Source organism: Taeniopygia guttata, chromosome 26 (assembly GCF_048771995.1).
Source record: "Taeniopygia guttata chromosome 26, bTaeGut7.mat, whole genome shotgun sequence".
Taxonomy (NCBI): domain Eukaryota; kingdom Metazoa; phylum Chordata; class Aves; order Passeriformes; family Estrildidae; genus Taeniopygia; species Taeniopygia guttata.
Genome location: NC_133051.1, coordinates 6015920 through 6042984, shown reverse-complemented (window position 1 = coordinate 6042984; position 27065 = coordinate 6015920). Strand labels below are relative to the sequence as shown.

Genomic DNA, 27065 nt, shown 5'->3' with positions numbered 1-27065 from the left:
AACAAGCCACGCCCCCCATGGAAAAACCCCGCCCCCGAGAACAAGCCCCGCCCCCCGGATCCAAACCCCGCCCCCCGAGAACAAGCCACGCCCCTCCAGGTTAAAGCCCCGCCCCCAGCAAGCAAACCACGCCACTCCGGGTCCAAACCCCGCCCCTTCCCGGTCCGCCGCTCCCGGTGTGACTCCAGCTCCGGCCCCGCCGCTCCCGGTGTGACTCCAGCTCCGGCCCCGCCCCTCCCGGTTTGACTCCAGCTCCGGCCCCGCCGCTCCCGGAGCGTTTCCAGGCCTTGCCCCGCCCCTCCCGGTGCGATTCCGACCCTGGCCTTACCCCTCCCTGCCCGGTTCCGCCGCTCCCGGAGCGACTCCAGCCCTGGCCCCGCCCCTCCCCGCCAGGCCACGCCCCCTTAAGGAACGGAGACACGTGAACGGTTGGATCGATGAGGTGTTATTGATCCACGGAACTGGTTATCGATCCATGGAACTGGTTATTGATCCATGAGCTGTTATCGGTCCATGGAATTCGTTATCAGCCCATGAGCTGTTATCGGTCCATGGAACTGGTTATCGATCCAGGAGCAGCTATCAATCCATGGAACTGGTTATCGGTCCATGAGCTGGTTATCGGTCCATGGAACTCCTTATCGATCCGTGTACCCGCCGCACACCCGGAGCCCCCGGCCCGGCCCTCCCGGGGCACAGCTCGGTCCGGCCCGGGCGGGGTCCGCGTTCCCCCTCCCGCCGCTGTCCTGCAGCAGCGCCCGGTCACTTTTTCTGGAGGAATTTCATTTTACTGCCTGCAGAGAAAAAACAGCATTAGGAGCTTTAGGCGAGGGTGGTGAGGCTCGGGCACAGGGTGTCCAGAGCAGCTGTGGCTGCCGGTGGATCCCTGGAAGTGTCCAAGGCCAGGCTGGATGGGGCTTGGAGCACCCTGGGACAGTGCGAGGTGTTCCTGCCATGGCAGAACTGGTCCCACCCAAATCATTGTGGGATTCTGTGAACTGGAGACACTCCAGGACTCATCAGGCAGAGGAACTTAAGGTGGAAAGCCACACATGGCCACCTCTACCAGCAGACAAAACTTCTGTCCCCCGGGCATGTCCCCAGCCAGGACCAAAGTTAAGGAATAAGCATGCAGAGCAGCAACTTCCACAAATTTCATATAAAGATACAATATTTTAAAAAGAAAAGAAAAATCTTACACAGTGTTCAGTGTCCCCTGAAGGAATAAATATAAACAAGGGAACCCAGCTGCAGAAGAAGGAGCCTTTCTCTCCTTTGTAACAAATGAATTATTCAATAGCTACAATTAATTTAAAAAATAAGCAATGAACAAAAGCAAGGGGTGTTCCTTTACCAAGGCTGCGAAGGATTTTGTTCATTCCAGTTCGTTCCGTCTCTGGAATACTCTCCAAATACTCCAAGGCACGGACCTCAAAAAGGCCTAAAGAGAAGAAAAAATTTAAAAATCCTTCACCAAATTAGTTATTCCATCTTTTAGCATGTGGCATCATGATTAACAAGGCCACAAAAGGAAATCCTGCATGAAGTGTGTATAAGCTGCAGGATCAAGGAGAAAGGAGAGATGCAGAAATTCTTTGCTTTATAAACTGAATTATTTTGAGCAATTAGAAGGGCATGGGGCTATTCCACGTGGCAGAATTCCAGCAGCAGAGGCTGGTGGCATTGTACTTCGAGAGGAGTCTGTGGAGCAGACTTGGAACAAGAAAGTGATGCCAAAACAAGAAACAAGAGGGCAATGCCACTGATGCCTCAGGTTTTGGCTTTTATATTTTTCAGATTCTGTGCTGCTTGAGCGTGTGGGTCTGGGGTCCATATTAGGGGATGGTGAGCTCTCTGCACAGAGCAGGGAGACAAAACAATTCACTAGCTGGGGACCAAGGACAAATGATCCAAATCTCAGGCTCAAGAGCACAAACAACACAGGATGAAGAGAGAAAAACAAGAAGGATGGGACTTCATGGGCTGGAGTTGTAATTGGACAATTAGCTCCAATATGCAAATTGAGCAGAACTTATAAAAGTGAGAGACCTCGTGACCAGTTGTCCATTTTTTGTGACCATTTTGGTTCATCTTGGGTGCAGCCCTGGCTGGGCTCTTGCGCTGCCCAAGGTGGATCCATGGAGGAGATCCTTTTAATAAATCCCTGCTTTATTCTTTAGCTCTGTCTTGTGGCTCTCAGATTCAGTCAAAGAGAGAAACGGAAAGTTTCTAACCAGGCAGAAGCCTGGGAATCTGTTGGAAAAGAATGTAAATAAGAGGTTTATGTCCTTATTGCTCACATTGTTTATAGCTAAGTTCTATCACTGTGTGTCAAGCACTCTGCACCAACGATGTGGTTGTTTTCACTTCGGGACCAATGGAATTGTCGGTATAAAGAGCGGTGCATTTTGAATAAACCGGAGTTTTACCCTCACAGCCTTCTCAATCAGCCCATTCATTCCCACCCTGCCTCAACAGTGTCACTGTCTAGCTCTGTCCTAGCTCAGCCCTCCCAGGGCATCACCTTTGGCCAGGCTCTTGCTGAGCTCGCGGTCCTGGATGAAGCCGGCGAACATCTGCGTCTCCATGAAGCAGTGCAGGAAGTGGCGCACGGTGCGCGAGCCGTGCGACTTGCGGAAGGGCTCGCGCTGGAACACGCGCTGGCCCTGCTCCGTCACGCTCATGTGCAGGGAGTAGTGCCCCACGATCTCCACGAAGAACTGCACAAAAGCCTCCGAGACCAGGGAGTTCAGGGTCGTGTCACCTGTGGGGAGGACATTTGTCACTTTGGTCATTCCTCCCCTGTGGATGCGTGTCATAGATTGCGAGGCAAGATGTATTCAATTGCCGACTGTAATTAGGAAATAGTTAATTTCTGATTGTGACGGTGTGGATTACAACATTGCATTGTCTCACTCTTCACATCAGACTGAAAATGGAATAGAAGTTTTTAAAACACCTCTCAGTTGCCCCATCTCTGGGTCAGCACAGGGTTTAATCTAACACTCTCCTAAAGGAGGAGTGGCTTTTTCAGAGAGCTCAGTCACTTTTTGTACTAGTGTCTTTTTGTACTAGACTAGGAGATTGCAGGTGATTGGTATCAAAGAAGTCTCAGCTCAAATATTCAATTTCCCAGTGTCAACTCTCTGCTGCAACTGGGACAGGTTTGGTTCTAAAGCTTTTCCAGAATTTAAAACATCCATAATTTCATTGTCCCTGTCAAACATCTGGTGTGTAATGAGCTGTCAGCTTGTGACAGGCTAAGTTTAATTCTCTTCAAGAATTAGGCAAACTACAGAAGACAAACTCTCTGGAAAACAAACTTTGTTTTTATGGAATTATATAATTTGCTGGTGCCATTCTCTCAAGCCACTCAGAGCTTTTTAAGTTTCTCACACTTCCTTGTCTGATGAATCATGTATAAAGCAGTTCAACTTTGAAAATGATTGGTGAGATTACCCTCTAAAATACAGAAATTTGCTACATTCTCTGAGAAAAACATTGTCTCTGCCGCTTAGAAAAATACAATAAAATTCAAAGCACAACTGGATACAATTAAATTCAAAGCACAATGGAACTGATGCTGTTGGTCCAAAGGAAAGTACAGTTCTGCACACACTGATTGTGAAAAGAGGAACTGTCAGCACACCAAACTTCTCAGACATTCACAACATGTTCTCAGCAAGATCACAGAGAAACAGCTAAAGTGTCACTTCTTAGCCTTTATTTCAGTTTGCTCATTTTTATCAACTCCATGGTAGAGATCTGCTAATGGGAAAACATTTTTCCATAGAAACTTTTTCCACAGAAAGTACCTTGTGTGTCACTCTGCTCGTGTGACAGGATTTCACTCCGTTCTTCCAGGATTTGTACAAGTGCAGCCTGGAGTTTATGGGGCAGGATCTCGTCCTCATCTGATACCTACAGACAGAAACAGCCAAGGAAGGACTTTTGTGTTATTCCCATCAGCAGGAGAACCAAGGGGTATATTAGAAATATTCATGTCATGCCTAAAGCAGTTAGAGAGGAGTTATTCTGTGATATATCTTAAGGAAGACAATATATTTATCTTGCAGCCACAGGAATTAAACACATTTGCTCAGCATGCCCCAAGTAGATTTTATTAGAGTCACACACACAACTGGCCACCACACAGAATCAGGCTTATTTCACCAGTAAAACACACAAAACCAATAAAAGTCTGTTGAGAAAATATGACAGGTCTCAATAATATGGTTTTAAAAAATCCCCCATTCCTTTAATACCTTTCTCCAGTTGCAGGCTGCAATGCAAAACAGAACAGTGAGGCAAGGAAAAGGAGAAGCAAATATCCTGAACTAGTAATAAAATCCCCAGTATTTTTATAGCTACTTGTCTGGGGATGCAGAAGCACTTCTGGGGAAGTTCAGCAGAGAACCCCAAGTGAACTGTGATCATTTGCTCCCTAGACTGTCACTCCTGGGGAAAACAAGAACCCAAGCCAACAAATACCCCCCCAGTAGGATGAGAGAGGAGAAAGTGCTGCACAGAACAGGGAGGGACAGACAAAAAGCAGCAGAGAATCTCAGGGATTCCCTTCACATAAGAAGCCAAGTAACAGTTTTTAAACTCAGCTCAGACAAGCAGCATCTTTGGCTTTGCAGAGCTCTCCACCTCATGCAACCTCAACCTTGCAACAAGAATTTGTAAACCTGTTCCCTTCCCTGTCAGTTCAAAAGGATTACAAGGTATTTCTTCAGCCACTGCTTCTCCTGATTTCTTTTTATTATTTTCTTTCATCAATGCCTTTACCTGGCATAAACCCACAAGTTACTGGTACTGTTATTTCACTCACCTCTTGCAAGAACTTGTCAGCACAAAGATCAACAATCAGAACCTGGGGAAACATAGAAAACACACTGACTCATAACCAGGTATGTTGCTGTATAGAAAAAAAAAATCAGGTGTTTAATTTGGTTTTTTTAGATGTGGGATGTTTTTTAAATAGGGCTGTCACACACAAAACACAAGTTTTGCATAGGTGCAGCCTGCCTCTGAGAGCAGTGAATATTATTTATTTTTGACAATGCTGGAATATCCTGACATTTATCTGGCAAATTCACCAAGGACCTCAGAGAACTCTGAGAGTTTATACTCAGACAGAATCCAGAGATTATTCCAGAGAGGTCAGCCTCATCCCACTGACATTGTCTGTGCCTCACAAATCCTCACCTCCTCTATGGGCAGGTCCGAGAGCTGTGGCAGGGAGCAGGAGAGGATGCCAATGAGGAATGGGGTCGGAGAGCACACGATGTCGATCATGGAAGCTGGCAGGACGGGGATGTAGGTGTGCTGCCAGGTGAAGGGGTAAAGTGTTGCCACTGCAGCGTGCCCACATTTAGACAGAGTGCTGGAGAGGTGGGAGAAGCACAGGGAGGGTGGTCAGTGTCTCCTTCAGGGCAGGTGTCATTTGTGTACAGTCTGTGCATCAGCAGAGGTCCCAAGCACCAGCACCCACTTTTGAACTCAGTTTTGGGGAGCTAAAACCATCATCAAGCCAGGCTAAAGAAGCAGAAATGAAACATTCCCTTATCTCCTCTTGTGTAAACAGCATACTCCCAATTCTAGGCATGCACATGCTGAGTGAGGAGTGCAGAAGGTTTTCAGATGGAACTAACTGCAAAACTAGACAAGCTTGCACAGAGGACAGGTCCAAATGCAGAAGAAACAATAACATCCAGTGATGGCATCCCTCAGGAAGAGCTACTCAGACCCAGCTCTTACCTTAAGTTGTCAGCCACGAAGATGACCCTCCTTTCCAGCAGGAGAGAGGCAAAGACCCGGATGGTGTGGGAGACACTCAGACACTGCAAGAGGCACTCAAAGTCAACGTGCTCCAGCCTGGAGTCCAAGGGGCGGCACAGCTCCATCACCTGAGAGCACACAGACACGGGGAGAGCTGGGGGAGCAGCCCAGAGCAGGGACCTCAGCCTGAGGTCAGAGCTCAGCAGCTCCTCCCGAGGGGCAGGACCCAGGGAAGGGCTGGAGCTGTGCCAGGGATGTTTAAGTTGGATATCAGGGAAAGATTCCTCCCCCAGAGGGTGCTGGGCACTGGCCAGGCTCCTCAGGGAATGGGCACAGCCCCAAGGCTGCCAAAGCTCCCAGAGTTTGGACACTGCTCCAGGGATGCACAGGGTGGGATTGCTGGGGTGCCAGGAGTTGGACTCAATGTGGGTCCCTTCCAGCGCAGGATACTCTCTGAATCCATGATTCTACAGAGAATTCCATGACCCAGACAGCTGGCATGGGGCAGCACAGAAGAGTGCCCCAGAAGCTCTTCATTAAGAAGCAGAGAATCACTTCCATGGCAGATGATTTCACAGCAAACACATCTCTGGGACAACCTCCCTTAAAACTTCTGAATGTTTTCTTCACACTAATTATTTCCAGGCACCACTGTGCAGTTTGCAAAGAGCCTCTGTGCCCCAGAGCAGGGCAGAGGCTCACCCTGACCTGTGTTACCTCATCTCCTGCTCCTGGCAGGAAGCTCCTGATGGTGATGGTGCGGCCCGGGGCGGGGAACGGCGCCTCCATCACGCTGCGCATGAAGGGATGCACCAGGGCTGGGGACATCTCCCGCCTCTTCTCCACCTCATCCAGGATCTGCAGGGAAACACAGCCCTGGGTCACTGCTGCTGCTGAGCAGAGAGGAGAACCCATCAGAGCATTCCCACGGAGAAGGCTCCACACAGACCCACTGCCCTCTCCCACCTCGCTTGGGACCCCTGTGAAATTCATCCCAAATGTCTGAACAGTCAAACAGGAACAGCTTTCTGTCAGCACAACTCTCCAGTCTCCTGCTACTGGAAGGAAATGTCTTGTATGTAGTAATCAAATTCTCATTACTTAGAGGAGTTAAGAGGAGGAACACCCATCCCCCTCACCAAGAAACCTCCCTGCAATGCTGTTCTAGAAACTCTGTACTCCAACAATGAGAACCATCTTTCATCAAAGCTTGTCCCTGTACTCTGCTGCAATAACTGCCCTTTATCTGCAGCAGCTTTCCCCAGTCTTCACCTCCTTATCTCCTCTCCTCATGGTGCTACAAAAAACCAGGGGAGATTCAACCCTGTCCCAAACTGATTTTCTATTTCCAAGTCACAGAAGAGGAGGATGAAGGGGCACAAAGAGGATGAAGGGGCACTGTGGCAGCAGCTCTCTGGCCACAGAGAGCAGGCACAGACTTCCCCAGGCACTGTCTGGGGAAGGCTGGGAGAAGATCAGAGAAAACAATGAGAAACAATTCTTATCTCCACTTGTTGCACCTGCTGTTGTGCCCATGTGGAATGTGTCATGGAGATTTGTTTACCAAAGGGTGATTTCTTAATTAGACATTAGATAGTGTGTGGATGGATTGACCAATTAGGTCAAAGCTGTATCGGACTGGCTCTAAGGGTTACTGAGTTTCTTAAAAAGGATAGAATAATATAGTATAAGATGATATAATAAAGCAATTGATCATCCCTCTGCAATCATGGAATCAATGCTAATTATCACCCAGTTGGAGGCCTGCAGTGACAGGGGCACCCTCAGTAACACCAGGTATTAGAAGGCCCTTCCTGGCAGTAATTACTGAAGGATTTGTGCACTGGCTGACAAGGCTCAGCACCTGCTGATTTTATTTCCCTGCTCAAAGCAAAGACAGAGAGGAAGCACCACTCTCCTGGGATGAGTTGCAATCACTAAGCCTGACAGAAGCATCCAGTCACTCTGTGGAGCCTGCAGGCTGTCAGGGCTCAGGAACAGGCTGTGCCAGCTCACCTTGGAGAAGAGGTTGAAGCAGCCCAGGCGGCTCACGATGCAGTACACCTCGGGCAGGCGCTTCCCTTTCCCTTCTGGCTGAAAGGCAACAGCAACAGCTCTGCTGAGAACAGGGGGGCAAGGAACAACTCAGCACCCACACTGCAGCTGATCTGCAGAATTCCTTCTGCTGCAGGGCCCCTACACTGATGACTACAAAGGTTCTCAAGGAACACCCAGATCCAGGAGCTGGTTCATGCCCAGAGCCCATTTGGCTATTTTTGAGCACCATCATGACCCTTCCTTCTGCATCCCAAGGGCTGGCACCACCACAGCAGCACAGAATGGGTAACCCACATGGAAAAGCAGCCCTGAGTCATGTCCTGACAGTGCCCAGACAGTGCTCCCTGTACCCCCAGCCCTCCCAGAGATGCTCACCAGGAGCTTCCTGCAGTACCCGAACCAGCGGCTGCCGTCCTCCCCCGTCAGCACAAAGGAAAAGGTTTCACTGAGGAACAAGGCAGAGTCAGGGTTAAATTCACCACACAGCTCAGGGGGAGAGACTGACAAAACACACAACTCCTGGTCAGCTGTCAGGGCCAAGGCATGATTAGAAAGACTCTGGGATCTGTTCAGGGTAAAAACTTGCACTCCATGAACTTTTCCATCTCTCACCCTTCCCAGCTCCTCTCACTGTGCTTTTCCATCTCTCCCCCTTCTCAGATGCTCTCACAGAACTTTTCCAGCTCTCCTCCTTCCCAGGTCCTCTCATTGAGCTCTTCCATCTCTCCTCCTTCCCAGCTGCTCCTCACTGAGCTTTTCCATCTCCTTCCCAGCTCTTCACTGAGCTTTTCTAGCTCTCCTCCTTCCCAGCTGCTTCCCCATTCAGCCAAGGAGCAGAAGCACTTCCAGACCCAGCAGCTGGCCTTGGACAAATTCCTCCTCCTTACAGGAAAGGCAGCAGCAGCCCTCTAGTGCAGCTCCATACCTCATCCTGCCTCCTACCACAGGGATTTCCTGGATCCTTTCCCCTTTTCCCCTGCTCTGGCTGCAGCTCCTCTGGCACAGTCCAAAGCTTTCAGCATTGCCTGTTTCAGTCACAAGTTTTCAAAACCAAATCTTTACCTTTGAAGGTCTGATGAAGGGAACCAGTCTTTGGGATCTGGAAAGCAGAATTTGGGAATGACCTTTAGCCTCTCTTCAGTATCCTTTGATGGTCTGAAGGGATGTTCAGGCTGGAGGGGTAACAGATGCATGTGAAGTCACTGAAGTTGGTGCACAGCTGCAGCATTTAAAATACAGAAAGCATCTTCCTGACACTTCCGAAGGCTGATCCATCCCATTGCTAATGCCCAGGTACAGGAGAACATGTTCTGACCATTAGCAGATTCCCAGTTCCCTCTTGCATTTTTCCTACTGACTGGGCCTTTGTAAAATGGCCCAGCGTGGTAAGGACAGAGTAAGGATCTACAAGCATGGCTAGGTTTATTGGAAAATGAATGTAGAAATGAGCCCTCAAATGATGGCTGGGTCAGCCTGCCTTGGTTCTACTCCTAGGAGATTTGAAAATACTAATAGTAACAGGAATGTGTTCAGCTTTTGATGTGCAGATCATAACTGAAGTGCAACCCTGAATCATATGTTCCAGCCACACCACACGTGGGTTCAAATCAAAATCCCTCAAGGACTCCAGGACATTTTCCATGCTCAAAACTGCCAAGAAAGGGCAAAAGAAAGGTGTTTAGATAAGAGGTTCCATAAGAAATGTAAGGAAATTTTACACATTTAAGTAGGAAATGCCCCTGAGAAGTGGAAAGTTTATTGCATGAAGTTGATTTTAGACACTCAGCACATCCAGGCTATTCCAGTGCCCCAAGCTGTGACAGCACAAAGTGTTAGGAAAACAGAACAGCATTTTCACAGAGTGACACTTGTACAAAAGCTTAGATGTCCTTGGGCACACTGCCCAAAGCAGAGGGTGACACCAGATTACTTGGAAGCAAAGCTAATATTAGAAGGGAGACACCCAATCTGACCCACTGTCCCATCTAAGTCACTCACCAAAACACTTTCCCTTGAGCAGAAGATAAATAAATTTGAGAAAATAATTTTTTGTGTCAGTGCCTTTATAAAAGCCAGTAAAGAGCAGAATGGGAAGACTGCAGTGCCCTTACCAAAGGCAATGGACAGACTGAGAGGCTGCACCAGGGAAAAACCAAATCTGCTGTACTCCTTTCTTCCTCCCAACACCCTAAAATCTCACTTTTAGTAAGTTTTATTTGGGCATGTTCAGTTTTACCCATTAAATGAACACTGTGCACTCTTTCTGGCTGTAGCTCCTTATTCCTCTTGTGAACCCAAGGCATTTACACACTTAAGACACTTGGAGTTATTTGCACACAAATCCTTTGGGACACTGTGGGACCTGCTGGGGTCCCACACAACCTCCCTGAATGGATCTGACATCTCCTCTGTGTGGATGAATGCAGATTCCTCAATCATTCCTGGCTCTCTGATGGCACAGCCAGAATTGCTCTGTTCTGTTTGCAGTGGAAGGCAGCAGGTACAAGACACTGACAACTGAATATTCATCTCAATCTGGTACCACAGAAAGATCAAGGCTCCCTCTCAGCTTCCCAACTTAGTTCACTGAGCTGTAATTCAGTCACACACTGGTTTTGTCACCCATTTGGGCTGAACAGCTTCTTTCAAAGGACTTCGTTTAGCTTCAACTTCCACAGCTCTCCTGGTTTTGGGGGCTTGTACAAACAGCTTTGCCATTTTTTTATTATTCTTTCTAAACAGTACAAATAAGCATAAAAGCCCTGGGATTCCAGTTCCTGGGCACCATCAGTGCTTCACTCCTTGTTTGTAAGGGACAGACTGCCAGGATGAAGTTCCTGGCAGTTTTGGGATGGAGCTCTGCACTCCTTCCTCTCCTTTAGCTGGTATCAAATACCCCATGGCTTCCTGAAATTTGAATTAAGTAGGAAAAAAGCAGTTCAAAAAACACAATAAACTCATTGTCAAGACACATATTCAACAACCTCCTGACACCACCCATCAGGTGTGTGACAGAGCAAGGTGCCTCACATTCCAAGCCCAGGTCCTGACCAGAGTAGTTCAGGAGGGGAAACAGAGCAGAGCAGCTCCCTGGGCAGGCTCCTGTAGGAATGTGCCCCTAGTTGACCGAGTAAATAAGTTCCACTTTGTCTCCTTAAAAAGGACAAAAGCCCAAAAGTTTCTCTCCTCAATTTGGTTAAAAGACACCTCTTAAGACCTTAGAGACTTCACCTCAAACTTAAAGATAGCTAATAAAACAGAGGCCAAAAAGTCCAGCCTAAGCAATTCACTAGAAAAATAAGAGAACCAAAGAAGTAAATGACTTTTGTGAAGTATTTTAGCAGGAGCAAGAACCTCTTGCCCTAGCTCAGTTTTTCTCTGTAAAAAGCTTTTTTATTTTGCCTTTTATTAAAACTTTTTTGTTTCCAACACTGTCACAAGAGTCATCCTGCATCTTTTACGCCACCTAAAGTAGCTGAACTATCAAAAGTATAACGCTTGTGTCTAAGAGCTTATAAGACCAAGCTTAAAGAGAAAAAGCATTAGATTCCCACACAGCTCCTACCTTGCTGGGGAACTGCTGGATGATGTGTGGTGTGTAGGTGACCTCAGATGCCTTCTTGTGCAGGGACACCACCACGAAGAGCTCGAACAGCCGCTGCTCCTGGAGCTCGATGAGATCCCTCTCCAAGGTCTGGTAGTGCGGGTTCCTCTTGGAGGCCGAGCGCCTCAGGCACCTGTGGCGACCTGGGGAGAGCAATAAACCCCAAACCAGCCTGTGGCTGGCACTGCCACACTCCTACAGGGCACAGAAGAGGACTCAGCATTGCCATCAGAGGGGGAAAAGGGATGGGTGGATTTGAACAACATTCAAATGCTCCCCATGGGACATGAAACCCGTGTCAGCTCCTCATGCACAGAGCTGATCTTCCCCCAGGGAACAAGTGACAGGAGGAGAGGAAATAGCAGAGTCCACTGGAAGAGGATATTAGGGACAATTTCTTCACTGGAATGGTTGTTATCATGGTGGTGGACTCACCATCCCTGGATGTGTTTAAAAAATGTGTGGATGTGGCACTTGAGGATGTGGTTTAGTGGTGAGCATGGTGGTGGTGCTGGGTTGATGACTGGACTTGATGACCTTGGAGGTCTTTCCCAACCTTAATGATTCCAGGATTCTGTGATTCAGACAGGGAGCACTGGCCTGCAAATCCAGAATCCTGCAAATCTGCAGCTCTGCAAATCCCCCCTGACAGATACTGAAATTTCTCCTGCTGCCCTGATGTTCTTACACATCTCAGAGTGGCACAGGAGGCTACCAGGGAGTGAAGGCCAGCTGCACCAGGTCAGGAGCTGCCAGGACTCGGGGAGCCACTCCAAACACCAACTCAGGAGAGGCAGAGGCAGCAGCTCCCTGGCCAAGGCAGCCCCAGGCTGGGCTGTCCTGACAGGCAGCACAGGCTCACAGGCACAGGCAGGGCCCTCTGACGTCAGGAATTCCTGTGGCCCAGCCACTGTGACACATTCTACACACTCTCAAACAATTCTTCCATCAGGCAGTGACTCAGTCTTTCTGAAGAAATCTCAATTACTTCTGCTGAGATTCTTCACTCTCTACTACTCTCCTTAACATAAAGAAATGGAACTTCACTTTTCGTTCCAAGTTAAAGCCTTTTGAATGTTTCCCTCCAAGTAAATGAAACACCTAAAATAAAATCATAGAATAGAACCATAGAATTCATAGAATCCTTGAATGGTTTGGGTTGAAGGGACCTCAAAGCTCATCCAGTGCCACTCCCTGCCATGGGCAGGGACACCTTCTACCATCCCAGGCTGCTCCAAGCCCTGTCCAACCTGGCCTTGGACATTTCCAGGGATCCAGGGGCAGTCACAGCTTCTTGGGCACCCTGTGCCATATCCTTCTGTTTAATCTGTCTTCACATGGAAGCTAAAACCAGCAAAAACCAAGTAGGTGTTTCAGCTCTGGAGTTTGGGTCTATGATCCAGCTCAGGGCATTGGAACCAGACAAATACCCAGGTGAATTCTCCCCAGAGGAAAGGACATTTCACAGCATTACATAAAACAGAACCAAGGGAAGGAATCAGGAGGGAAATAACCTCAAGCAGCAGCAAAGATGATCAGGAACAACCTCCTACCAACCCAAAAATTATTCTGCTTCTGCTGACTGGCAGATTAATGGCATTAAATCTCAAGGACTCAGGGGACAGGGTAGAATCAGAGGTTGGTTTGTCACAGCAACTGTGTCCAGACTTGGCCATGTGGCTCTGAGAGGCTCCCTGGCCCTGTCTCAGCAGATCCCCACACGTCAGCTCATCTCAGCAGGGCCTGAGCCAAGGGTGCAGTGCTGAGGGAGAGGACCAGCCCCTGTGATTCACTCACTTTTGGGCTGATTTTCCGTATCGCTTTCATTCCCACTGGTTTCACCTGAAACACACATAGTTTTCACTTATTAGCCATGCAGAAGGAAGATGGGCAACACCCAAAGTTGGGAAAGACAGAAAACGTGAGACTCATCAGATCAACATCCCTCAGGGCTGCCCACCAATCCTGCCCAAAGCATTAGCCAAGGGCAGCTGGAAAATGTGGTACAACAGCAAATTGCAAAGAGCAGAGCTGATATCAAGCCAGTGGTGTCAGTGAATGACCTGCAGGTCAGCTGAACACAGGCAGAGAACACAAGCCAGCTGGTTGGTTGAGGCTGCTATAAAGCTTAGTAGAGCTCCTGAACTGGATAATTATAAATAAAGATCCTACACAATCAGAACAAGGCACACAGACAATGAGTGCAGTAGTACTGGTAGTTCTCATGCCAAGTGGTTTTCTGAGGAATTTTTGCTTTAATCTGCTTTTTTGAAAAAGCACTTTTAACCAGCAGCCCAGCTCTCCAGGCTCAGAATCCCTCCCTTGTGACAGTGTTAAATTTGGGTTAGGCAGGTGTTCCTTGAGCTGAAAGCTTAATTCCAGCCACAAGTCTGGGGTTTGCACTGCTGAGTCAGCATGAGGTGGTGGTGCCAGGCCAGGGGCAGAGGAATTGTGCCACTCAAGGTGTTCAGAGCACAAACAGTGGTGCTGGAGACCCCAGTACCTTTCACTGGAGCTGCTTCTCTCCCAGCAGGACTGAGCAGCTTCACCTTCTTCTTTCCACGCTTGGAATCAAAGATCTCCTGTATTTTTAGTACCAGCTGAAATCCAAAGCAGAAGCAGAGGTTAATGTGGGGGTCCAGAGAAGGCTCCAGGTGCCAACGGGAGAGCAGCCCAACAGCCACCATCCAAGACTTGGGGAAAGCTGCCCAAATCCTGCAGGAACCCTGGCTCAGAGGCTGGAGCCCTTCTAGCCCAGCTCAGTGGATAAAGAATGAGCACAGATTTCTGCTGCAAGAGAGAGATCCCTGTCAGCACAGCTCAAAGCTGACACCAGACTGTGCAAGCACTCTGGAAAATGTCACACTTGCCTTCCCAAATAGAAGTGACAAACTGTCTGGCATCAGATCTCCATCTTGTATGCAAAGGCACTTGAAAGAACATATCAAACCCTCCAGCACTGAGGACTCAGAACATGCTCCCCAGCACCCCAACTCCTTCCAAGCCCAGAAAAAGCAGAGCTCTCTCACTGTAGCTTGGGGGTTGGTTTTGGGGTTTGCTGCTGTAGTTGATGTCAGCTCAAGTCTCCTACAGCACAAGGGAGGCTGCTCCAAGCACAGGTCCTGCCCCAGCTGTTTGCTGGAACGAGAGGTTGATGTACTCAGAGCACCCTGCTCTAGTGGAAGTGGACCCTGCCATGGCCATGGCAGGGGGTGGAATGAGGAGGAATTTAAGGGCCTCTCCACCCAAACCATTCTGTGATTTTGCACAAATGAAGGCAGCTAGTGGGACAGAACAATGGGTCTGTGCTGTAGGACCACACACCCAGTCCAGTGGAAGAAAAAAGTTGGGTGAAAGCACAGCCCAGTGCAGACTAAGCCACAGACACGAAAGAAGGGTCAGCACTTTGACACTCTGTGTTGGCAATCTTCCTTCCACTGGTCACAACAGCCCTAAAGCCAAAGTCCTGACACTTTCTGTGTCCCTGTCACAGCCTGCTCTGTGCTTTCTCCTCACCTGCCAGTGCCCCAGGGGCTCCTGACTCCCCACATCAAAGGCAGCTTTCGCTTCATGGCAAAAGGGATTTACCCTGAATGCAGGGAGCAGGTCAAGTTCATTCCTGTCTCAAGAATTCATTAAACTGAACACAGGAGGGTGAGGCCCGGCCATTTGTCATCACAAATACAGCATAAAAAGAACTATAATAAAGAGAACCTGTTTGTTCAGCTCAAGCATTTAATGCCCAGATCAGCAATCCAGACTTAGGCTGTCCTTTTCCAATGGATTTCTCCCCATTTTCTGCCTCAGCCAGCCCTCCCAGCACGAGGAGGCTGCAGGGAACAAACAGCCCACTGCAGAGAGCAGTGCTCCTCCTGCCAAACCTGCCTTCTTTCCCTTTTTATCCAGCCCTACCGAGGAGATCTTCATTTCTGTCCTGATTTTTGTGCAGCTGAGTCACCACCCTGGGTGTGTTTAAGGCAGCCATGTGTTTCTTAGGCAAAAGGTTTTGTCTTTTCAGACCCCAGTCCTTTTCTCAACCTCTCAAGCAATCTTGGCTCAATTCCTCATGAGCCAAGAGAGTAAAGTGCTCTTCCTGCATGTAAATTGTTACCAGATTTTTGGAATAGGTTTGCTTTTGGAGAACATTTTATTTTCCCTCTCCAAATGAGAGATACTCTCCATCACAGCATTTTTATAATCTTGCCATCTCCTTCCTGATTTTCCAGACCTAGGGTTTGTTTAAAAATGCAGACAGAAGTTACTTGATACTCCAAAGCACTTTAAAGGTTTGAAAAGTCCTTTGCAGCTGCCCAACTCTACCTCAGAGTCTTGTGCAATCTGAGCAAATACACGTGATTTTCAGATGAAATAAAGATCTGCTGAAGTGAAATGATTTTACCACAGCAAAAGGAAATCCTTCTCACTACCACAACTGGAATTTGAGTCCCATGCACAAAGTGCCACCACAGTGGCAGCTGCCCTTCTACAGCACGTGGTGCCTTTTGCCACAGAGGGATGTGAGCTGGTAACCAACACGAGGATCTAGAAACCTTCCCAAGGCATCAAACTGAACAGCCCTCTGTGTGAAGGTGGGTTAGAAGCCTTCCTCACCCCTCTGGCCTCAGCAGCGTAATTGTCTTTGCAGCAAGGCAGAAGGGAAAGGCCAGAAGGGACAGCTGGATGAAGGATTTGGGAAATGCTCTTATCCCTGAGAGTTCCTCTGCACCCCTAAACTATGAAACAGCTGTTCCTGGTGCCAGTCCAGAACTCCAGGCCAATATTCCAAGTAACCAAGGGCCCCACAACTATCCCACAGCTCAGGCCCTGCAGTGGAACACCAGGATCAGCCTGGGAAGGCACTGGAAGCAGAGGACATTTCCACAGAGAATTACAGAACTGCCTCAGGAGCTCTCCAACACTCCATGGAAACACTGGAACAAGGCTTAGGTACAAAGCACGAGGAAGGGCTTGTGTTCACACACAGCCCTGACCTCCAGGCCAACACTGAGCACTCTGTCCACCCACAAAAACACCACTGTGATTCTTGACCAACAAAAACACCACTGTCCCAATTAGAACTGGCACTCAGACCTCCAAACACCAGCCCTGCCACTTGGAGAGGGAATGGCTGGAGCAGCAGTGCCAAGCAACAATCACCTGCCTGGCCCACAGCTCTGTGACCACTCACAGCAGCAAGAGCTTGAAATGCCAGGCAAGAAGTGAAGTCTCACACTTGGATCTCACCCAGGGCAGGTTTTTTCTCCTGCTGGCAGCCTCCACTGCTCGGAACAGCTTCCACTCAGACAGAGTGACAGGCAGGGAGGTCTCCTTCCCCATCTTTCCCTGGAAACTTGTCTGGGAGGGCTTCAGCTCCAGCGACTTACGGCTGAGGAAGGCAGGTTTTGGGGGAGGCTGGAAAACAGAAGCAGAAGAGATAGTCAAGCATGGGATACAGCTTTGGTCCAAGGTCACAGGCAGAGGAGTCAGATTACAGCTGGTAAATTCTCTTCCAATCTCTCCAACCCCACCTCCCCACTCAAGTATCTCACCAAATCTCTCTTGTTCCTTCTCTTTTGCTGCTTAGCAGCTTAATCAGCTGCCATGGCTGTTCATTATTTACATTATATAGTATGTACATTAATAAAAAGCAATAAAACAATAAGGCAAACCAACGACTTGCAGTGTGGAATGTGAGGCTGGGGGTGAGCACAAAGAGGGGCCCTTGTGGGAACGATCCTGCAAACACCTGACCCTTTAATCCCTCCACCCTACCTTGGGAGCCCTGCTGATGCTCCGGGGAGGGGGCAGCTTCCAGACAGATGGGACCTTCCACAGGGGCAAGGGCAGTGCTCTGATATCTTCATAAGGATGGTCTTTTGTAGGACCTGGAAAAAGTATTGGATGGGGGATTTATGAGAGGAGGTAAAGTCCTCTAATTTTTGCCAGGGGTATAAGTGGGGAGAGAATGCCAACAACAGGGTCTGAGAGACTTGTTTAAAGTTGGATGAGGTTCTCACCCCATCCTTCTAAGCCACTGCCATCAGCTTGGCCAACTGTACATGGACTCAGCGGAACAAAACACTTCTTCCCCTGCAGAGCAAGCAGCTCTACTGCAAAGCAGCTCATTTTGGCAGAGTTCACACTGATCTCTATGCAACACTCAAGCAAAGCATTCCAAGAACTAACAAAGCAATCAGTTTAGCACAGGCCAACTCCAGTGACCTCCCATGACATCTGAAATCAGGCTGTTGATGTGCAGGTGTCACCAACACCAACAGAGAACCCCAGATGGGGAAGACCTGACAAGCCCCAGAGCCGGAAAGGGCCTCGATGCATCCTCAGCCTCACTCCTCCCTCCCCAGCACAACTGCCACCCTCAAGCACAATGAGAGCACCCCCAGAAGCAGAGGCACATACAGATAATGTCCTCGTAGATGTTGTCCTCAGACTGAGTGCAGAGCAGCCTGGATCCTGCCGTGCCATTTGTCTCCTCCCGGGGTCTGTGGGAGCCGCTGCCCGCTGGCCGCTTGCGGAAGCCCTGGATGTCCTCAAACTCAAAAGATTTCCTAGAGGAAAACCAGTGTGACTTCTTCTAAAGGCACCTGCTGGAGTTGGTGTCTGCAGCCCAAACACAGTGTGGCCCTCCTTGGGACCACCCAGCACACGGATGCTGCACTCTGGGCTCACGCTTCCAAGGGCTGAGGTCTAACCCCAGGCAGCAGCTCAGCCCCTCACTCCCAGCCCATAGGATGGGGGTGGGAATCAGAGGGTAAAAGAGAGAAAACACGTGCATGGGTCAAGATAAAGACAGTTTGGAAGGTAAAGGAAAGCTGCACAAGCAAGGAAAACAAAAGAAAGGATTCATTCCCTATTTCCCTCAGTGTTTGGCCATGCCCAGGGGCTCTGTCATGCATAACAGTGAACACAAACTCCAAATTTCCCCTCTTCCTGCTTCTTCCCCTATTTATACTGCTGAGCACAACATCACAGAGTCTGGAACATCCTTGGGGTCATCTGTCCCCGCTGTGTCCCCTCCCAGCTCTGTGTGAGCACAGCTCACACACTGCTGTGTTACCAATATTTTCAGCACAACCCCAAAACACAGCAGCACACAAGATGCCAAGAAGAAAATTATCCCAGCCAAAGCCAGCACACCAAGTGAGTCCTCCTCACCTACTCTGGGAGATTTATTAAGTAAGAAAGGGAGCTGGAGGCTCCATGGCCAAGAACACTCAAAGCAGGCATGGCCAGACCCATCCTGTCAGAGGCAAGAACCCAAACCATGTTTTGCAGACTTGCAGCAGCTCAGAACCAGGGCACTGCTTCCTATTGGCCTTTCCTACTTATGCTCAAGGTGCTCATGCCTTTGTGGGTTAGCATTTCCATCTACTTGGCCACTGTTTTGAAATTTGGGCACTGAGGTCACAGAAGAGCTGGCAGGCATTTAGCCCATCATCATCATAAAATTTGGGTTGTTGCTGCACACTTTGCCACAGTGGAAGGTTTCAGAGCCTCAAGCCACATCTCTGCTGGTACTGTGCACACCAGTCCAGCACAGGCAGCTCAGCTCTGAGCAGGATCTGCATCAAGCCACCTCAGAAGGGTATGGGAAAGAGGGAAAACCAGCCAACCTACTGCAGGAGCAGTACTCACAGCCTCCAGCCTTAAGTAACAAGAGAAACTTTCACTCCCAGAAAAGGCAAACACTCAGCAGCCACAGTGCCCCAAGAGAAAGCTACTCTGCTACCCCCAAATTGCAGCTGAGGGCAAGCAGCAGGCAGGTCTCTTCCTGGGGCCAGCATATTGCCACTCCACTCTGTTCTAAGGTGTGGGCTGACTTCTGTTTGGAACCTGGAGCCTTCTTTGCAAGACTGTCAGCAGCAAAACCAGGATACTTTCACCCAGGAACATCCTTTCACCATGAAAAGAGGCATCATCACTAGCAGCACCTCCACGAGGACATAATGCCAAACAAGCTGCTTAAACCCATCTAGAAAGTGATTTAAGGAAATGTTTCAGACATGAGAGATGGATTATGTACCTCTGGGCTCTCCCTCTGATCCTCCTGCTGGCTATTTTCTTCTCAGGGCTGTTGGAGGATGACACCAAGTCCCTTCCACACTGCTTTTGCAGGGGAGCTTCCCTGGTGGCACTAGCATCTCTGTGACCAGCGGCACCCTTCTCTGCCAGGTAGCGGAAAGTCCTGCGGGGTTTGGGTGGTGGATCAGGAGCTGCTGCCTCCTCCTCTTGCCCCTCAACCTCAGAGTAAATGTTTCTCAAGCTCCTCTCTGCCCTGCAGAGAGTGTCCACTCCTTTGATTTGCAGTTCTCTTTCTGTGGAGCCAGAGCTGCCTTGCTTCCTCTGGAGGTCCACGGGAACAGGAGAGGTTCTGCCAGGCAGGGAGGGATCTGCTCTCCTCCACAGAGCTTGTGAGGTATAGAAGTTCCCTGGGGGCAGTGTCACCCCTGGAGCCAGGAAGCCTGTTTGCCCCTCTCCTTTCTCCTTGGCTCGGGAAGCTGGACCACCACAGCCCCCAGTCTGCCAGCAGCTTCGTGCATCTTCCCTGAAATCCAGCCCCAGGCTCTTTGGATCTTTGGACCCAGCCCTTCTGCCGTTCTCTGTGCATTCTGCCTTCAGTTTGGGTAGTGCATTGCAGCTGGGATCATACTTTACTCCAAAGTCCTTAGGCTGCTGCCTGTCCTTGCTGGGGCAGCCCCGTGCCCTGCCTTCCCACTGGGAGATCTTCTGCTTGATGTTGCGGCAGTGGCTGCGGGACAGGGTCTGGCCCTGCACGGCCACACGGGAGAAGCTGCTGTCCCCAGCCCCCGCGGGGTGCATGGCAGGGCCAGAGGGCTCACACACAGCCCATGGCCGGCCCCGGCCACGTCCTGCGGGGTGCTGCACACATCAAAGCTGGCACCGTGCTCCCAAGTGCCCCGCGGTGTCACAGAGTCTGGGCTGGCAGCTCTGACCTGCGGGCAAGAACGAGAGCCATCAGCTGCACCCCAGCCATGCTCCCCACCCCAAAGTCCCAGCTGCTCCTGGCAGCTGCTGCAGAACATTCCTCCCCAAATCCCATCCAGCACGTGCTCGGGACAGGCTTCCAGAGCTCGCTCCCCACAGGGGCTGTTTGTGCACACATCCAAAGGGAGCTGGGGCTTCACCGGCCTACAAAACAAACACAGCAGGCACAAAACACCCTGAGGGATCCCAGGCATGCAAACTCAAGGAAATTATTTAATGGCAGAGGAACACAGCAGTGTGGATCTCAGCCAGCCCTTCTGCAGGAGTGCAGCTCCTCCTGATGCTCAGGCAGTGGAGACAGATCCCTGTGGCACCTGAGCTCCCCACTCAGCAGAGACACAGCAGCACACGAGGCACCAGGGCAGCTCTAGAAAAAAGGAACCACATCTGCCTCTCCAGAGAGGAGCTGCTGTTTCACACAGGACCAGAAGAGCTGTGGTGGCTGGGGAAGAGCCTGACTCTGGCAGTGCATCCTCCTCCCAGAAGTGCTCTCTTGCTCCACAGCACAAGTGAAAACCTGCCTGGTGTTCTGTTTCACAGCACCTGACCTAAATATGCCTTCCAAGAGACTGGAGGGCAGTGGTGCCCAGCCTGTAGCTTGCAGCCAGGAGAAGTTTCAAAAGGCAGAAGAAACAGGTGAGTTCTCATCTTCAAGTGAAAAATCACCTCGTGTTTAGATCAGCAGAGAAGGAATGCTAAAGAAACAATCTGGCTTCTCCTAGACAAGCAGAGCTTGCAGGAGCTGTGCTCTTTGAGACTTCCTACACATGTAATCCAGGGGATACAGCACATATCCTCCAGATAACCCAGCAAGGAATGCAGGTGAAATCACCAGGGAGAACTGGGGTGGCTGTACAGAGCCAGCACCTGCGGGTCCAGCACGGCCTCAGTACAGACATCTCATGTGTGGAATCCTCAGCCTTGGAGCCCTCTGCCTTTATGTGTAGCTCACAAGGCATCCCAATATTCCCAAATATGCCAGCACAGGTGAAAACTCATCCTGGACAGAAGACAGCAGCCCATAGGCTCTAAGAAGCTTTGTTCCTCCCTTTCTCTGGGCAATTATCTCATTGCAGAAGTTCCAACCCTCCAGCTGTATTTAACAACCTCCATTTGCCGCAGGAGACAAGTGCTCAGCTCAGGCCAGGGGCCACGCTGGCTCTGGTACCATTCCCCTGGCACCAAGCAGTCTCCCTGCAAAAGGCAGGGAAACAGCAGAATTCCACACATGCACAAAAGCAGAGGATCCCTGCAGAAAACAGCCAGACCTGCTCCAGGTGGGACCAGGGGCCAGTCTCACCAAGCCTGTGCTCAGGCTCCAGCTGACAGAGCCAGGCAGCTGCCACTGCCACCCTGGGCACATGTCCTCCACAGCCAGTGCCACCACACCCGGCCAGCACTGAGTCACCACAGCCTGGCAGAGTGGGCAGAGCCAGGGATGGGCAGCAAACCACGAGGGAGCCACAGGAACTCAAACCTGCCTGGCAAGGGGTCATGTCCCACTCTCCAGGCTGGGTGTGGAGAGCCCCCACCACAGCAGACCCGCACCCTGCCCGCTGCTGGCACCACACCTCAAACTCCAGGGCTCAGGGTTATCCCTGGAGCTGCTGATCTGCTTGGCAGAGGCATCTGCAGTGCAGTTAAAAGCAAAACACTGGCCTTGTGAGATGTACTTGACAGCACTAGTGAGAAAGCTCACTGATCAAGGACATGCCAGGGTTCCCAGGCAGTTCAGAGATAGTTTGGGCACACATGGCACCAAGCCTTGGCTCTGCTGCACTCTCCCCCTCTGCCAAAGCAGCACAGTTGCTGTGGGAAGCAGCTCCCTGCCTCCACAGCGTGGGTCCTGCAGGCTGGAATTGCTCAGCCCATTGTCCCAGACAGCTGCTGGTAACTGCCACTCAGCAGTGGAGGGGATAAACTTGGACAATCTGGGTAAACCCTGAGCTGGGGATATTTGCTCCATCATCAGCCTCTGTCCCTCATCAGCATTCCAGCCTGTCCTCAGTGCTTCCGTAGCCACTGGAGACCCTCTTCCCACAGCAGCAAGGGGCCCCTGCCCTCTCCTATAAATAGGCATTGTTGCCAAAACATCCTGAGCCAGAGCAGAGCCATCCTTCCTCAATCCCTGTCTGCACAGCCCTGATTAGCAGACAGGAAAGCAGCTTCCCTCTGCTGTGCCACTCAGCTGCTGCAGCTCCAGGATGCTCCCCAGGACCCAGCTGGCAAAGGACAGGCTCTGCTGGGGACAGCCAGGGGGACAGGGCTCAAACAGCCTCCCCAGCAGCCCAACTTCACACCAGGACCCTCCAGGGCCTGCCAAGCCTTCGAACCCAGCACTGCTGGATGCAGGGGTGGCACAGGGAGCAGAACCCAAAGGAGCCCGCAGGGTGGAGCATGGGTTTATCCACAGGACTGGGTTTATCCACAGGACTGGGTTTATCCACAGGACTGGGTTTATCCACACTCCAGCACCTGCACTCACACCCGTGCCCACAGCTGCTTTGTTTCCAACAGCACTGGCTGCTTTCTCCTAAATGCTCCAGCTGTGACCTCCTCTGGGAGCAGCCTGGCAGAGAATCATGGAATACACTTGGAAGGGAACCACAAGGATCATCCTGTCCAACTCCTGGCCCTGGACACTCCTGGAGCTCTGGCAGCCTCAGGGCCGTGCCCATCCCCGGAGGAGCCTGGGCAGTGCCCAGCACCCTCTGGGGGAAGAACCTTTTCCTGACACCCACCACCATCCATGAGGACAAATGACTGCACAGAGGGGGCTGAGTAACCCTGCACAGCTTTCCAAGTGTGTCCACCTTTGCTGTGCCCAAGCTGGGCAGCTCTGCTGGCTGCCAGCCCATCCCACATCCTTCCTGCCATGGCTCTTGTTGGGAAGGCTGCAACAAAAACTGTCTGTGCTGCAGCTTCCTCAGACAAACAGACAGACAGATAGACAGACAGATCCATTTCTGCTTCCTCATCTCAAGCCATGGCTGAAGTCATGGCCTAATGCTCCTGCCCTCTCCCCCTGCCCCCATGGTAAGGCACAACCAGGACCTGAGAAATGTGGAGATCAAGCTCAGCTTTGGCCAGCACATGGAATTCCAGAATCCCAGAATGGGCTGGGCTGGTTTGGACTGGAAGGAACCTTAAAGCTCATCTCCTTTCACCCCCTGCCATGGTAGAGACACCTTCCACTGCCCCATGCTGCCCCAAGCCCTGTCCAACCCAGCCTTGGACATGCAGGAATGGGATCCACGGAGAGCTGAGCACAAACCTAAAGTTCTCACTCAGTGCTGCTCCCTGGACTGTCTCTTCCAAAATATCCATCCAAGGAAGAGAGGAATGCAGTTTTTCACCTGCCCAGGCTTGCTATCAAGAACCAGGTGTTTAAGCTCAGCTCATCACGTGAGCCCAGGCAAGGGTAGAGACTGATCTTTGGTGAAGAAAGAGCACACTGGGGTGGTGTGATCCAAGTTAAGTAACTCTTAAATGTAGTCCAGGACAGGCTAAAAGACAGTTCAGGGACACAGAGCTGGCAGAGACCACCTGGGTCAGGCAGCCAGCACTTGTATCAAGCACTGTACAAATCATTCCTGTCACAGAATAACCAGACTTGTGACTGCTTCCATCCTGACCTCCCTTCCAAACTCCTTCAGTGGCCCCAGTGCACTTCCCAGTATTTCCAGAGAAGTCAAATTTATCATCCTTACTGCATCAGGACTTAAGAGAAGATCAGTGTAGTTAAGAATACTGAATTATTTCACTGGCAGCAGCAGTTTGGGGGAAAATGATGCAATTTCTAGACATAACATCACTCATTTCTGCCAAATGACTGCCTCACCGACCCACATTGTTTGGAAGCTCCCAGAGCAGAAAAATAAGGCACGTTCCCAGCACATGACAGGTAGCCCTGACTCTTTTTCCAGCCTGAAATCCAGAGAGCACACTACAGATTTTCCATGCAAAGCCTGGAGACAATTCTATTTCCTGAAACCACATTCCCAAGGAGAGAAAGCTGCCAGCTCTGCTGCTCCAGAATAAATCCCTGCCTAGTGCTGAGGTCAGGCCCCCCCACCAGCACCCCGAGCACCCTGCAGAGGCACAGAGAGAACAGAGGCACTGACACAGCACCTTACCTTGTCCTGCTCCTGGGAACACAAACACTGCCTGGACCAGCTCGTGCAGCTCTGAGGCAATCTCAGTCCTTTTGTGAAAGCTGTGCAGTCCTAAACCATCCCAGAGCCTTTGTCACCAAGCCTCCTGTGTTAGCAGGCAAATAAAAAGCAGTTTCTGGTCTTGTGCAGCCTAGGGAAGCTGGCAGCTCGTTCCTGGGGGGAAAGGACCCCTTCCAGAGCTCTCAGCTATTCCCATCCTGTTCCTCTCCAGAACAGCCCTGAAGCTCCTCTGAACAGCTCTGCCATGCTGATGCCTCAAATACGTGGGCAGTACCAAACAAGATGGTTTTATATCAAAATAAGTAACTCTCCAGGAATGCAGAGTGCTTAGTCATTTCCATCTCGATACAAAGCTACTCTAACCATGAGGTATTAACTCCTTCCATGCTGCTGCATCTCCTGCTGAGGCAGCTCTGCCTCATCAGATCCATGGCCACAGCCCCTGGACACAGAAAATGTGCTGCTAATCCCAATTACACAGCAAAAGGAGGTTAAGTCTGACTCTCATGGGTCCTAAGACTTTTCTACTGACTGTCTTTTCTTAAAGTGATGAAATTCAACTTCTTGAAAGCAAGTTTTTCCTCAAGATATAAAAATACCCCAAACCAAAGCACTTCCAACATGTAAGCCCTGAAGGCTGCTATGCCAGGGTGCACATGGACAGAACCCACGATGTACTATTTATAAAGTCGTGGGTTTTTAACCTGACTCACAGTATCTGAATGCCCAGGGTAGCAATACTGACAACAGCAGTTGACTCAGCCCCTACACCCCGGGCTGGCTGCCAGCCCCAGGAATGCTGCAGCTGCACACCAGAAATGAGGCATGGAGTTAAAAATCAATCATGACTTATCTTGGAGCACTTCGTTGGTGCCACCATCAGAGGTGAGGCTCCAAAGGAAAGTCACAAAGGCTGTGTGGCTTTAGATGGGCCACCCCAGACAGGCTGTGTGGGGCCACAACCAGCCTCTCATTCCTTTGGGAATGTCTCAGCAGCACCGAGGCAGCTGCCCCAGGAGGTTCAAAGGGTGCAGACTAAGGCAGCACCAGAAAACCTCTCAGACACCATTCAGATAATGCGTTCCAGAGCTGCCCACTGAGTCATATCCATATTACATTATTACAATTGGAAGACTGAGATAAAATATTTGCTAAGCAGCAACGGACAGCACTAGGACTCAAGGTCACATCCAGGTCAGATCCTCCAGCCACCAGTGCTCAAATACACATTTCCAGGGGCAGGTTTTCCTGCAACTTCTCTTCTACTTCCATCACTCGCTGATGCCAGTCCCAGCTGCGAGGAGGAATTGCTGCACCAGTGGCTGGGCTCTGTCACAGCCAGGTACCTCCCAGGCAGGCCATGTCACTGGAACAGAGGTGTGTGTGCATGCAGCGAGCTGGGAAGGCAAGGGGAGGCTGCTCCAGCCTGCCCAGGGAGCTCTATAACCACCCAGCCCCGCACCTCAGTGCAACAAAGCACAAACACCCAGTGAGACCTGAACCAGCACAGCCCAGCAGTGCAAAGCTCTGTACAGAACCAGAGTGCTGCGGGGGGAGAGACGCTCTGGAAGTGTGACCTGCACCTACAACAGGCCGGCTTTCGGGGAGAGACCGCGGGGAGACACCCTCGGCAGCCTCGCGGGGAGAGAGAGAGACCCTCGGCAGCCCCGCGGGGAGAGACCCACGGCAGCCCCGGGCAGCTCCATCGCCCTCACCGGGAGAAGCCAGCGGGGCCCTCCCGTGTGCGCGCCCGGCACCCTCCCTGCAGCCATCCGCACGAGTGGGGGAGACGAACCCACCCCAGCCCGAGCGAGCCCGGTCTGCTCCGGGCAGCTGGGGCAGGCACCTGCCTCCTCCGGCCCCTCACACACGGGGAAGGTGCTGCACCGGCCGCTGCCCGCCCGCCCATCCGCAGCCGGGGCACGGAGACCCCTCGGGGCCCGCAGCCCCGAGCCCGGCCGCGACGGCGGGAAGCCCCAACCCCCGGGCCACCCGCTCGCCCTCCCGGCGTAGCTCCCACCCGGTCCCGCTGCTCACCGCGGCCTCGGCCCGCTCCCGGCCCCGCTCCCGCAGGACGCTCCCGGCGCGCACGGAACCACTTCCCATTGGCTGCTCTAGCCATTACTCAAGCGGTGATCCCGCCTCCTCCCCGCCTCAGAGCGCCCAGAGCCGTTTCCCGTTGGTTGACGTGACCGTCACTCAGAAAGAGGCCCCGCCCCTGCCGCGCCCCGGCCCGTCTCTCCGCGGCCTCGGCCCGCTCCCGCAGGACGCTCCCGGCGCTCACGGAGCCGCTCTCCATTGGCTGCTGTGGCTGTCACTCAGATGAGATCCCACCCTCACCCCGCCTCAGGGAGCACAGAACCACCGCCTATTGGCTGGCGTGGCTGTCACTCAGGCGACGGCCCCGCCCCTTTTCCTCA

General features: G+C 51.2%; 1 protein-coding gene across 1 annotated transcript; it reads right to left on the bottom strand.

Annotated features, from left to right (window-relative positions):
• Window positions 1-424: 424 nt before the first annotated feature.
• DENND2C (DENN domain containing 2C) lies at window positions 425-26856 on the bottom strand. The gene is given in 20 exon segments (XM_030292152.4): window positions 425-794; window positions 1355-1441; window positions 2525-2764; window positions 3816-3921; window positions 4835-4876; window positions 5212-5389; window positions 5764-5912; window positions 6502-6642; window positions 7801-7878; window positions 8218-8287; window positions 8905-9014; window positions 11408-11589; window positions 13244-13288; window positions 13950-14046; window positions 16691-16858; window positions 17219-17331; window positions 17864-18012; window positions 19488-20292; window positions 20295-20418; window positions 26683-26856. Coding segments are annotated over 20 exon segments (2985 nt in total). The 5' UTR covers window positions 26752-26856; the 3' UTR covers window positions 425-762.
• Between the last annotated feature and the right edge of the window lie 209 nt (window positions 26857-27065).